Below are 14491 nucleotides of genomic sequence, written 5' to 3' on the forward strand. Positions count from 1 at the left end.
GCCACAGAAATTATCCTTACACAGAAAACAGTAAAGAGGGACTCTTACTAGAATACCACTTATTGCTCTTGAATATAAGACAGGTACAGAATGTTCAACCTTGGATGAAATTCTATACCTTTTGGCAGACAAGAGTAAAATGTCTAACAAAGGTGTTCTTTTTTCATCAAATTTGCCTGCTGACTCCGCTCTTTCCATTTCATCCTTCCTTGATGTACTGTGACTATAATCTATTCAAGGCATTTTAATTCACAGTCATTGTATGAATCTCATGGTACAACAGAAAACATTTGTAATATCAACATTTCTTTAATGGGAAAAGTGCACAAAAAAATTCTAAACTATAAATTACATTTCCAAACACTATTTCCGATACTTTTTCAGAACCCATCAAGTACATGTACTTCTTTATGGCATTATTTTTTTTTATATTAATAATAGCCAAACCTGAAATAACACGGCAGGGTATGGGAGGAAAGATATTTATTTCATGTATAAGCCTTGAGGCAGAACTAATTTCATGTAAGACTTTGGCCCATTAGTTAATATTCTCCCTGACTTGCTTCCGTTGCATTGTGATAATACTCTTAATGAGTTTTTATTTACTCCTCCCCTTTCTCGCCTTCCTCATTAGCTCTCCTTCTCGCCATCTCTCACCTTCATCGTTACTTTCAGGGATGCCACATAGAGTCAACATGAAAGCCTAAAACACATCACAAATGAGCCATTTTCTACATGTACATGATAAAAGTCTTTTTGTTAGCCTTAAAATAAAAGGAATCCCTACCTTCTCTCTCTCTCTTTCTGTCATTGTTTACCTTTAAAAATCACTGCTTCTCATTATACAGCGCGTCCCAAAAAAAACTATACACTTTTGAAATGGCTGCCACATAAAAAATGTAGAACTTTGGGGGAAAAGACTTATAGATATGGAAAGCCAATAAAGTCAACTTTCAAATGACACCAAAAAGTTGGAAAATTATTCATGCTTGAGCGAGCACTGCCCACTGAAACAAAGGGTATGCAAATTAGGGTGGGCTGGAATTAGCATTCCAATTTCTTTCAGATTTTTTGTTTGGTACTTGCAAAGTTGAAGGTTATGTGGTGAATTAAAGATCAGATGTGATCAGTTTGTTGTTTGTGAAAATTTCATACGTTATTAAATTGAAATTTAATGCTTGAGTGATCATTAATTGCAATTTTTAGTGCAGCTTTATCATGTGGATCATGTGGATCTCAACAATGTGTTCATGACAGTCAGGAGAAGAGGGGGGGGGGGGGTAATATGACTTAGGTAGGTGAAGTAAGTTGATGGGATAAAGGTCAACAGAACATTTAGCAACCCCTCCCTCCATCTCTACCCCCTCCCCCACTTCTCTCCTCCTGAGAGACTAAGCTTGGCTAGGCTGGGCAGGAATCAGCCATACAGTTTTTTGAGAGGTTAGTCCTTTGGAACTTACAAAGCTAAGGGTGTTATGCTATTCATGAGTGAGATAAGTTTTGGTTTCAATAGGCAAATTTCATGAATTACTCAATTGAAATGTAATGCATGAGTGAACAGGAATTGTAATTTTAGTGTAGCATATTCATCTTGTGGACATCAGAAGTGTGTTCGTGAGAGTCAGAGTAATGTGATGGTACATGTACCTGTTACAAGCAAGAGGGCGAGATATGCTAAGACTTGGTTAAAAGGGCATTCCTCTTCTTTTTGTCCTTTTACAAATTAAAATTCATATGTATCCTCCCCTCTGCACCTCCATATCCCAGCCCCCCCCCTCCCCTCTCTCTCTCTCTGTCTCACCTCCTGGATTGTAGCCTTTTCAAAACTTAACTGCCAAGTGACCAGTGGCTGATGGTCAGTTTGAATGATTACCAAAAATTTAATGATTATGATTAACATGGATTAATGAAATAATTTATTGGAAAAATGAATGTTTGATTGATCACATTGCACATTGAATAAGTTTATTTACTGATAAATTGTTGATTAAATGATTGATAGGAAAAAGTTGATACCCTAATTCATAATTAAACCAACATTCTGCTCAGGACTTCACGCGTACATGAGAATAGCCATCAGTCTCTCAATCGGAGGGGAGGGAGGGGGCTGAATGTTCTGTTGACCCTTATTTCATCAACCTACTTCTCCCACTTAAATCCTATCTCACCCCCTATTCTCCCGACTGGCCGACTCCCATGAACACATTGCTGAGATCCCCATGATAAAGTTGAAATGCTGCCCCAAAAGAGATCCAAATGATAAAGTTGAAATGCTGCCCCAAAAGTGTAATTTATGTTCACTCATGCATTAATGTTCAATTTAATAACTTATAAAATTTGCTTAAGCTATCAAAACTGATCAGGGTTGATCATTAATTTATCACAACGCCCTTAACTTTGCAAGTTCGAAAGGATTTGCCTCTCAACAACTGACATAAATTGGAAGGCTAATTCCAGCCCACCCTAATTTTCATACCCTTTGTTTCAGTGGGCAGTGCTCGCTCAAGCATGAATAGTTTTCCAACTTTTTGGTGTCATTTGAAAGTTGACTTCATTGGCTTTCCATATATGTGAGTCTTTTACTCCAAAGTGCTAGATTTTTTATTTGGTGGCCATTTCAAAAGTGTATAGTTTTTTTTGGGACGCGCTGTATATCCCCGATACCTAGAGTTGACCTCTTCCCTGTTCTCTCCATGCTTCCCCTTCTCTCTTCCTCTCTCATTTAATCTCTCTCTGTATCCCATCTCATCAATCTCCCTTCTTTGTTTCATCATCTCTCCTTTTAACCACCTCTCTCTGCATTTCTCCATCTCATTCCCTTCTGTCTCTCTCTCTTTTCCTACTGCACCTCATTCAATTTGTAGTCTCTTCCCTCCTTTCTACCTCTCTTTCTCTCGTAATCTCAAGTGTTTATACCTGCTTGTACCTGGCAGCAGAAATGTGAAGCAAGATTAATCACTCCGTGTAATGGGCTTAGTGACATTCTTAATCTCATTCTCTCCTTTTAATTTAACAGCATCATAAATCCAAACCAATCCCACTAGCATGCATGAATCTAGCTTAATTATAACAATCTTACCCCAAGGATCAAAACAAAAATACTCATTGTTTTTATTCATTTTATTTTATTTCTTATTTTGTTTATTTCTAATCAATTAATTACTTTATTTTATTTTCTATTGATTTATTGATTGATTATTCATTTGATTTTTATTGATTTATCTATTTATTTTTTTTTTTGGGGGGGTTACATAACTTAACATCTACCTTAGATCTTTGTTTTAAAGGACAAGTCCATCCCAACAAAAACTTGATTTGGATAAGAAGAGAAAAATTCAACAAGCATAACACTCAAAATTTCATCAAAATCAGATGTAAAATAAGAAAGTTACAGCATTTTAAAGTTTCGCTTATTTTCAACAAAGTAGTTATATGAACGAGCCAGTTATATCCATATGAGAGAGTTGATGACATCACTCACTATTTCTTTTGTATTTTATTGTTTGAAATATGAAATATTTCTATTTTCTCATCATTGTCATGTAAAATGAATTTCATTCTTCCCTGAACATGTGGAATCCCATTATTTTAACATTTTGTGCTTCAGGCAAGGAGGTCCTAATCGTCAAATTCGTAAAAATTGAAATATTGTATAATTCAAACAATAAAAAACAAAAGAAATAGTGAGTGACATCATCGACTCTCTCATTTGGATGTAACTGGCTCGTTCATAAACTATTTTGTTGAAAATAAGCGAAACTTTGAAATGTCATAACTTTTTTATTTTACATCCTTTTTTGATGAAATTTTCAGCATTGTGCTTGTCTGATTTTTCTCTATTGATTCAAATCAACATTTTTCTGAGGTGGACTTGACCTTTAAATATAATTTGATATCTACTTTACATCTCTTTTTTTTTTAAAAGATGATTGTAGACCGCACTAGGATTTTCCTAACATTTTGCTTACTTCATATCTTCATGAGATTAATTCATTTGTCATTTATTATATAGCTTACAATCCATAACTCTACTATATATCATTTTACTCGTTTTTTATTCCTCATTGTATGCTATCTTATGTCATTTTATATGAATAATTTTCATTGTCTTTTAAATTGTCAGTTTTATAATTTATTTATTAATTTACTTACTTTGATTTTAGTCCTGTGTTCTTGAAGTAATTTTCTTTATTTCTATGATATTCTTTGTCTTTTAAACTGTATTTTGATCTTAATCTAGGTTTTTAATTTTGTTTCAATTCATTTAATGTGAATAGCATCGATATGTCATGTAATTTTGTTTGTGTATTATATTTTGCTTTAAATTAATTGTATTTCATTTATTTTGTAAATCTTTCTATGTCTACAGGGCTCTTTTGTAAAGCAGGCCTTTGGACACTGAAAGGACTACCCTTTTTTTACATAAAATGAATAAATAAATGAATGAATGAATATTAGTTGTCTATCTAAATTTGACCAATAAATAAACACAGCTTGCCCAACAAGAAACATTTTTTCAGAGCTCTGTATCTCCCTCCCTCCCTCTCACAAAAATTATCTCTATAAACTATCTATCTATCTTTCTTTCTATCTTTCTTTCTTTCTAATTCTATCTATCTATAAATATATATATTTATTCACCTATTTATCTATCTATCTATCTATCTATAAATATATTTATTTATTCACCTATTTACCTACCTACCTATCTATCTATCTATCTACATCTATAAATCTATTTATCTATCTACCTCTCTCCCTTCTATACCTGCTTCCTTCTCAATTTCTTCCAATACAAACACCCTCACAAACCCTAACAAACTACCATCAACATACCCCACCCCACATCTCTTCCCTAATTACAGTCACAGCCCAGCTAAGCCCATTAAGCCATCTACTTCCAGCCATCTCCAATGAGCTCTGTCAAGCTTTCCACTCTCCTCCATGACTGACTGAAGGACAAACATCTTCATCATGACCAGCTTCATTGCTTGTATGTCATGTAGCACAGCAATATTAAAGGTGCTAATATGTTGTGGGATAGAATATACCATCAGCTTCCCACAAGAAGGGACTTACGGGTAATATCTTCAGCTTCCCACAAGAAGGGACTTAGGGCGCATGTGCGCAAAACGTGCATTATCGAGAAAACGCAAATCATGTTTTGAGCTTATTTTAGTGCTTTGAGCAGCAAGTGTATTATTTTCTGTCCTAATTCTCAAACTTTCTGAAAAGCAAGATATTTCATCATTGATAGTTTGTGATTTTGATTAAATTACTCTTAACGCTTTCTAATCTTAAGAATGAGATACCGTACACGCAGTTCCTGGAAAAAAGGCCACTAGCGCGAATTGGTCTATGCACGTAAGCACGTTGAACCAAGAATTGTCTTTTTTTCCAGGAACTAAATGCGCGATCCAGTTCCCAGAGAAAGGACTCAACTTTACAGGTCTATTCTACAGCTGACACGACATTAGCTCTGACGACATTTGCTCCAGTCTTAATACCTCTAAAGGTATAGGGTTAGAGTTAGGATTGTAATAGAGTATTTGGTTCAGAATAATATAAAGATTAGGATTATGGTTTATTTAGTTTTGGAAGTTAGGTTTTATGTTTGGCCTAACATGAAGATTTTCCATCGGAGCAATTGTCGCCAGAGCATATGTCATGGAACCATTCCACAATCGTAGGAATTTCAACACAGAAGAAAATTAAGAAAAGGAATAAGAATCAAACTTGATTACTATCAACTAATGGCAGGCCAAAAGATGTTACGGTGATTCAACTAGTAATGTACATGCATTTCAAACCAAATACATGTACTTGATTAATGTACCTGTATGAGGGAGTGGCGTAATCCGTATTCATTTATTCACCATTCTGCCATTATCTGATCCAGGTGATCACTCACTACACTCATTTTAATGCCACATATAACACACATTAACCATAGAAATTCTGAAAACAATAACGCCTTAATATTCCTGCTGTCTAAAAATACCACCTGATTGCATCATCTCTCATTGGAAAACACTCTGTTCACTACCACAATAATACCAAAATAAATGATTTTGATGGAAAGGAGGGAAAATCTTGCCACCAGTAAACCAATAGAGATTCTAGGAGCATTCCCCTAAATAAACAGTAAACCACTTTGATAGCAATGGCTTAAACTTATTGATAATTTCTGGACACATCAACTTTGAAGGATAGAAAATCTTGCCAATGATCCATCAATAAGGTTCCATAAAGCATGTACTCAATTGACCATTTACCACAAAAGACTTGGCTATCACATGTTGAAGGTACCACACATTCTTGACCCAACAACTCTTATGTTCAAATTGTAAACTTAAAAAATTTAAGGTCATTAACTTTGGTGGATAAAGGGAGACATCTTGTCGATGAAAGCAATAGGATTCTAAGAACTCATCACATGACATAAGCACTTTGCACAGCATACCACAAAGAAATTCTTTACCTCTTATTTTGGAAATTATCTCTTGCGTATTCCAGACAATATTGATGGGAAAATATTGCCACCGATAAGACATCAAGATTCCAAGAGCATGTCCCATAGCACATCATACCACATTGCACAACATATCACACTGCAATGCACACCACAAATCTATTGGCTACCACTTGCCATAGCAACTCGTTGCATGGACCCAACACCACTATTAGTCACCATCTTTGGACAAAAGACGGAAAATCTTCCCAAAGGGCATCCCCCATTGCACATCATACCACACTGCACCGCATACCACAAAAGAATTGGCTACCACCTGTTGTAGGTACTTACTGTCTGGTGTTGTGGCGTTGCTGGTGTGGTTACGTGGCGGACTGGAGAAGTCAAGGTCCAGGTCCAACAAGTTTCCAGCAGAATTGGATTGATTGCTGTGAGGAGTCAAATCAATTGAAAGATTGTAAGAGGTTGCAAAAATATAAAACACTGGCTTTACTAATCGGACTTCAATATGGCTTTTTACTCTTTCGGAATTTTCCTGGGTTTATTATGACACTGAAATGAGGAAAAGCTAGCAAACCAAGGGGCTGATTCTTAAAAGTTTTGCAAATTATTCATGATTTTATGAATGACTGGTATATAAAGTTAAAGAATATAAAGTAAAATGATATACCCAAAAAATATGCTTGGTTTAACATATTAGGACTGATTGCCGTATTTTGATGAATGATAAGCTTTGCAATGAGATAATTATTTACATACTTGTAAGAAGAATTTAATTTTCAAAGATTTCAATTTAATCAAATAGAAATAAAAATGATTGAGAAATCTGTTTTACCACTCAAAATCATTTTCCAGTCATTTGTAAAATAATGAATAAGATAAAACCTCTACCAAAAATAATGATAATAATCACTTTGAATCAAACATGAATGACCAGCGTGCTGTAAAAAAAAAACATTAAAAAAAAATTAACACTGACACATGAAATACATTTTCTAAAGAATGTATATAAAAAGATAAACCATACATTTTACAAAGAAAGATAACACCATGCGTGCATCAATAAGATTCATTTCAACACTGTGCTTCTATCTTAAAATCATATCATCAAATGCTCTCAGAATAAAATGCATGCCAATATTTAACTACATTACCATATAAATAATGGCCCAATAAAAGGAAATAATTTCAAAATGTGCATGATACCTATATTATTTACAATCTTTCTAAATTCCCTCACCAAATAAAGGAACATTCATTATTAAAGGATAGTTGCAAGTTCCACTTTTACACTATGAAAAGATTCTGCACCCCTTGATATAATTATCATTGAATGAAAAAACCCTCAAGTTTACTTCTTTGATATGTCACATTCTGAAGAAATATAGATGGGGGGTTCAATTTGTACAAAATTATAATATTGATAATATAAAAACGTATAAATGATTCGGAAATTAGCTCAATATGTTGAGGTGTTTTTCTTAAACTATGATTATTTTTACCCTATTCAAACTTAATAATACCGAAAATAGATTTATATTTTTAGATTTCCACACACACAATCATTAGCACATCCTGATCAGAAAAAGGATGAAAGAGGTAAACAGTTGTTAACACTTAATGGCTAGCCCCTTCAATCATTTCATCAGATCAGAAAATTCCAGCACCACTGTTCTCAAGCCTATAAGACATTCCATATTGGGCATGCATATCATCACTTGCTGTGTACACATCATGCTAAAAATCATACAGTACTCTCTTCGTTATTCTAAACTTAGAATTATAACTCACTTGCATATATAAATACCTACATGCCAACTTAAATATTTGTTTTCAAATAATAATAAAAATCATGGATGATGAAAAGCTTAAATAAAATCCATGGAATATCACTGCTCTCAGGGAGTGTTGTGTGAATGTTGTGATTTTCAAGAATTCCAGTGAATATGCTAGTGCAAATCGACTTCACAAGACAAGGGTTACAACTAAATACTTCATCATATTTTAGGCATCAGTTATACTTGTATAATAATTTTATTAAAATGATAATTTTAAACTTTTTATCATATAACAGTGTAATAAAAATTGTGAATGCCTTTCCATGCTTTGGAAAAATATAATATTTGGGATATAATTACTTTGCTAAATACACAAAACAAACTTAAAACTTGTAATTTCTTACTTAAAGTGGAAATTCCTATTCCCCTGAATATTGAATGTTATTGGGGCCATTAATCATAATATTTACCGTGTTTACACTTAATCGGCTTTCATTTTTCATAGCCTGTAAACATGAATAATTTGCATCAGCTTGCGGTTCAGAACCGGCAATTTGCACCACCAAAGTAGTAGGTTCTGAACCGCGAACCGATGCAGAATCGGCTTTTTTACTACGTGTAAACAGACAGCCGATTCTGCATCGGCAATTTGTGCGCATTTCATTTACTTTACCATTGTGACTAATTGTAAGCGCACTGATCCAGCGTTGTCTTTATTATGACGTATATTGTTGGTGTGCGTATCATTTCAGGTTTTTGCATCGGCTCGCGGTTCTGAACCGCGAGCTGTAACAACGTGTAAACGCAAACCAGAAGTTGATTCTGCATCGGCTTTTGGTTCTGAACCAAAAGCCGATTAAGTGTAAACACGGTAATTGTGGGGAACCTGGATGACAAAACATGATAATACTGAACAAAGACATTCTTTCATTGGGGTGAATATCAACTGCGAACAAAAACTGGGCTATAATAACTACAGCTGTGCTGAGATACCAATTATTAAAACATTTCTGGTGTCTGGTGCACTAAATAGGCTTGGTGAAGACAGCAAAGAGTATATGACATAAAGTAAACGGACCTGAATCGTAACCACGAGTTACGATAGACTCGCGAGTAATGAGTAGGCGAGATGCCCAAACTAGATAGACATCACAAAGGCAGAAAATAGAAAAGGTAAAAAGAGAGATTTTGATGGAAAAAAATCCACAAGAGGGACGATGTAAATATATGTGAATTTAGATTCAGTGTCCCAGATAGTCAAATTAAATTTTAAAAATAATCGTGTCAGCAATTATGATTTCCCGTCAACTATTAAAGCTGAAAGTATCCAAGACCAACACTATTTGCTGCTTATTTGTAAGTGCAATTGACAGGATTAATTCTAATTTTTAATTGACACGAGAGAGAATATTTCATAAACACTATAAAGAGAAAAGACAATTACAACAAAGCAGTCTATGGATTTCTATAAAGAAAGTCATTCTAAAACATGTTAATAGTGCCTGTAAAATATATAAACACACACACACAACAAAGAACTTCTCCTCTTTTCAAATTACCATATCATAAGTTTAAAACAAACAAGTTAGAGGAAAATACTTGAGTGTTCCTACAACTATTGACAAACTTCAATGTTAAAATAATAATGATCTATCAATTCATATTTGATTGACAAGGTATTTTAATAAAACAATTCACTTGTAAACTAATAGTTGTGATTTATTTTAGTGCATTTTCCACATTATAATAGAATCCTATGTTTTTAAAAAGCTAAAGATACACTCCAAAAAAGGATTGATCAAAATGACTGTTCTCTTAGTTAATATGTGATCAACTGATAAAAATGGTCAAAATTAACCAAATTCCTGGTTGATTTTAACAAATAATTAGGTTCATTTTGACCAATTTTCTAGGTCGGACACATATTAACCAAGAAAATAATCATTTTGTCAAATCCTTTTTAGAACTCTATCAAACATTTTTTGACACAAAATGAAAAAAAAAAGCTCGTGATTATAATTTCATGGAAGTGAAGCTTGTCCGTCGACTGCAATTAACACTTTCATAATTTATGCAGATTAAGATTTGAGTACCATATTGCACTTGAACTATGGAACAAATTACTTTTTATACAAGTAATACATGTAATAAGATCACATTACAAACAAAATTAATTAATTTTCAGCCGAACTTAATTCAAAATCAATACTTGAAAATCACTTTGGATTTTAGGGGATTTGCATCTTCTACACATTCATTCCAAGTGCTTGTAATTCTGCACATATGAACTTGGAATGCTGATGATATATATAGAGTCATTCCTTAAATCAAGAAAGCAACAAATAGCCTGCCATCATACCTGAAATAAAATGCATAAATGATTCCATGCATATAGGTTGATTTAAAAACAAAATATTAGTAGCAGTTCTAGAGGGCTTTGATCAGCCCCGGCTCTCGCATCAACTGCATTAACATTGTCAAGACACTTGTAAAAACTGATACAAGAATCTCAAATCACATCCATCAAAAAAACTGGACCATTCTATTAAAGATATATCCCCTAGAACTGCTCCCAAACAAATGAAAGCTAGTACACCCTCACTACAAACTACAAACAGAAATAAACTAAAATGTGATTATAATGCAGTCTAAGCCATGTTAAAAAATATCTGTTTCAAACCATGTCTCACTGACATGATTCCATGATCACTTTTTTGCCTTTATATTCACTCACACCAGAAGTTTATTTTCCTTTTATAATAGAGGTATTATGTTTTGCATAATCTGGGGGGTGTTTCAAAAAGATTGCTTTGACTTTGGTGAATATTCAACTCATAGATGGTTGACTTCTTCAAGTATACCTGAAATTATGAATATAGTATAATGAAATACAAGCTTGAAGTTGCTCCTCACCACAAAAAGAAGAAATAAAAAAAAAAAAAAAATCTGTTCCATTAATTGGTATTCTTTGACCTGTTGGAGATAGGGTCCAAACATATATGGGATTGTGTCTCCGGAACACGTATGTTACATAATAATCCAATCTCCAACAAGTTAATCCTGCAGTAAACTTCTTAAAATTTTCATAATAAAGAATAAACCAATAAAAAAAGTACACCATGTCTTCTTTTTGTTTTTGTGGGCGTAGGTTTTGTACGGAAAAGGACCAGCCAGAGACCTGGCTCAGACTGCACTACAACCAACATTCAAAGACATTTAAAAAATAACAAGCATTGAACTACATCTACAAGAACAATACAAGCAGGGGAGAGAAAGCATGGTGATGTCATGGTCACACTTGTGAAACCGACCCCAGATAGACCACAGCTATTCCAATGACATACCATCGGATGGTCTGGAGTCGGTTTCATCGGTGTGACAGTATCTTGAAAAGGTATCGGGGAAGGGGGGGTCTTCTACAACTACTGACATTGACAGCAGGCTTGGAAGGGAGGCGAGGAAGGGGGCGGGGTGAGGGGACTGTCAATCATTTGTAACCACACCTTCTTGGTAACCATGGGTTATTATTCAACCGATTGTACTTTTTGCAGTACAGGTTGTAGGTTGGAGATCTACGACAGAGAAGAAAGGGGACAGATTGAGTCGAAGAATACAGTCAGAGAAGTGATGTAGAGGACGAAGACATAACACTAGAAATATTGAAATTATCGACAGAGAAACACAGGACAAACATATCGTCACTGGGGTGCTGAATCCTCGCATCTCAATTTAAGAATTTTAAAGGACAGCTTGGACAAACCTGAATTATAAAGTCATAACTTAAGGGGGAATAAAACCTTTGGAACAAGTAGGCTTGTGTCAAAACAGAAAAATCAAAGAATAACAACAAAGAAAGTTTGAGAAAAATCGTAATAATAATGAGAACGTTATGAGCATTTGAATATTGCAATCACCAATGCCATGCAGATCCTCCCATTGGCAATGTGACAAGGATGTGTGATGTCACATGTGAACAACTTTCCCTTTGATGGACTATAAAATACCCACCAAATGTCTCTTTTTGGTTTTTCTTATGGTGACACAGACTCTTTATCCATGATGTATTCTTTGAAAAATCTGTATTACATGCCCTCCAATAGAAAGAATACATGATTTACTGATAGATGTGATAAAAAGGGGCAGTTTATTAAAGTGAAATATATAATAAAGTAATGGGGAGAGTTGTTCACAAGTAACATCACACATCTTTGTCGCATTGCCAATGTGAGGATCTCCAAAGCATTAGTGATTGCAATATTCAAATGTTCATAACTTTCTCATCATTCGTTCGATTATTTTCTCAAACTTTCGTTGATCTGTTTCTTTGGTTTTTCTGTTTTCACACGAGGCATCTTGTTCCAAACATTTCATTCTCCTACTTTCTTTTACATGTACCTACAACAAGTTCTTAACATAAGTTATGACAGACTATTGTTGGACAATATGAGATAGCCACTGTTGCAATAGTTCTTAAAGTTTTTTTTTTTGGGGGGGGGAGTTGTCCTCACAATTTTTTAAACTTTTAGATATAATGCTGAACAACCCACCGATGATATGAATTGAGCATCAAAAATTCAATTCAACGTGATGTCTAAAAAATAGACATAGGGAGAAACTACATGTATACGTGTATGTAACAAGATGGCAAATCAGCTTAAAGGAAATTACACCCTAATATAGAGTTGCTTTAATGAAATCAGAACAATGGATATAATAATTCATCAAAAGATTTGATAAAAAATCCAACAAATATCAAGATATACATGAAAGATGAGTATTAATTCAACAAAGTGGTTGTTTTCCCTGAAAATTAGAACTAATGAAAATCTTGATACATTTCTTTTACAATTTGCTTTTGTCAACCTATTGACTACTGTTTCTAGTGACTATTTGAGCAATTTTTAATGAAAAGTTTGACTATATCGTTGCATTTTTCATTAAATTGTGGCAAACATTATATACTTAGTAAGTTTGTATTTGCATATATGTTTACAGATACATGAGAAATATCTGTATAATTAATATTCAGCTACAAATAGAAACGGTTTGAGTACACTATTGTGACTTTCCATACACGAGACCTCCCATTTTGATACACACACAAACCTATTTTACATGACATCATCACATTGACAATTTTGAACAAAATACGATAAGACTCTCCTGTCTCGAAGAGCGGAAATAACATTACAGATTAATCACATTTACATCTTAAAAAGTATGTCTAGTTTATTGAAGACGACCGCAAGAGGTTTTCTAAGCTTAGGTTCACAAAAAAAAAAAATCTCTCAAAGAGCAGTGAACATTGCAGTTGACCTACCTGCTTCTATTTAATGCCGTTTGTCGTCTGGCTTGTAGATCGCCATCTGAAGAAAAAAAGATAAGAAAACCTCATGAAAATATGCTTTTCTCTCTTATGAATAATACTCAAGATGGATCTTCTTTGATGGACAGTTAGAAGTGCAATATTTTGCTGTCCCTATGACTGTGAAGCAAATGAATAGGTTTTTTAAATTAATTATTTGTATATTCTTATTTACATCATTACTGTACAACATTGAATCAAAGAAAACATGACATACAATGAAATTTAACATAAATTACATTATATTTCTAAAGAAAGAATATTAAATTAAAAATGAAAATCTATAGTTTATTGTTCAAAATGAAATCTGAAATAGAAATACTCCAAAAATTCTTTTTGCCCAATAGATCGTGGGCCTGGAAGCCATTGTAAAGCCCCAGATCGACATCATAGCTTTATCCCATTGACTTGTTTAACACCAAACAGGGTTGCAGCAACTCCCATATTTTGATGTCTTTTGGTCTGACGCTACCAGGGTTTAAACTCCCGACCTCTCAGTTGTGAGATGAACACTCTACCAACTGAGTCAACACAACCATCATATGAAATAGTAAATGTGATAAACAAATGCTTAATTTAAGTTTTTTATCTTCTTTATACAATTTTTCCCCAGAAAACACTTTTTAATATTGCTCTCCATAGAGATATCATATTTCACCTCATTTAGCTCTCAAATCATTCATAATTGTGTAGGAAGTATAAATAGATGATTGTCTCCACCATCAATGAATCAGGAAAGAGCACAGCAAACATAAAAAAATACAACTTAGTAAATATTTTGACACTTTTGGCTTCCCATAATTTACTTCAGAATACAGGCTTCAGTCTACAAACATTCAGTCTACTTCTCAGGTAGTCTTATACCATACGTTAACT

The 14491-nt window shown here is 33.9% G+C and overlaps 1 protein-coding gene across 4 annotated transcripts in view; it reads right to left on the reverse strand.

The window, feature by feature from the left end:
• Positions 1-14491, reverse strand: part of LOC121424513 (F-BAR domain only protein 2-like) — a 121198-nt gene that overhangs the window by 28018 nt on the left and 78689 nt on the right. For all 4 annotated transcript variants that reach the window (XM_041620227.1, XM_041620226.1, XM_041620228.1 and 1 more), the window contains 2 exons: positions 13571-13616; positions 6806-6900 (listed from right to left, as the gene is read on the reverse strand). In XM_041620227.1, the coding sequence (XP_041476161.1) occupies positions 6806-6900; positions 13571-13616 (141 nt within the window). The remainder of the gene's footprint in view (positions 1-6805; positions 6901-13570; positions 13617-14491) is intronic.

Source organism: Lytechinus variegatus, chromosome 11, assembly GCF_018143015.1.
Source record: "Lytechinus variegatus isolate NC3 chromosome 11, Lvar_3.0, whole genome shotgun sequence".
NCBI classification, from domain to species: Eukaryota; Metazoa; Echinodermata; class Echinoidea; order Temnopleuroida; family Toxopneustidae; genus Lytechinus; species Lytechinus variegatus.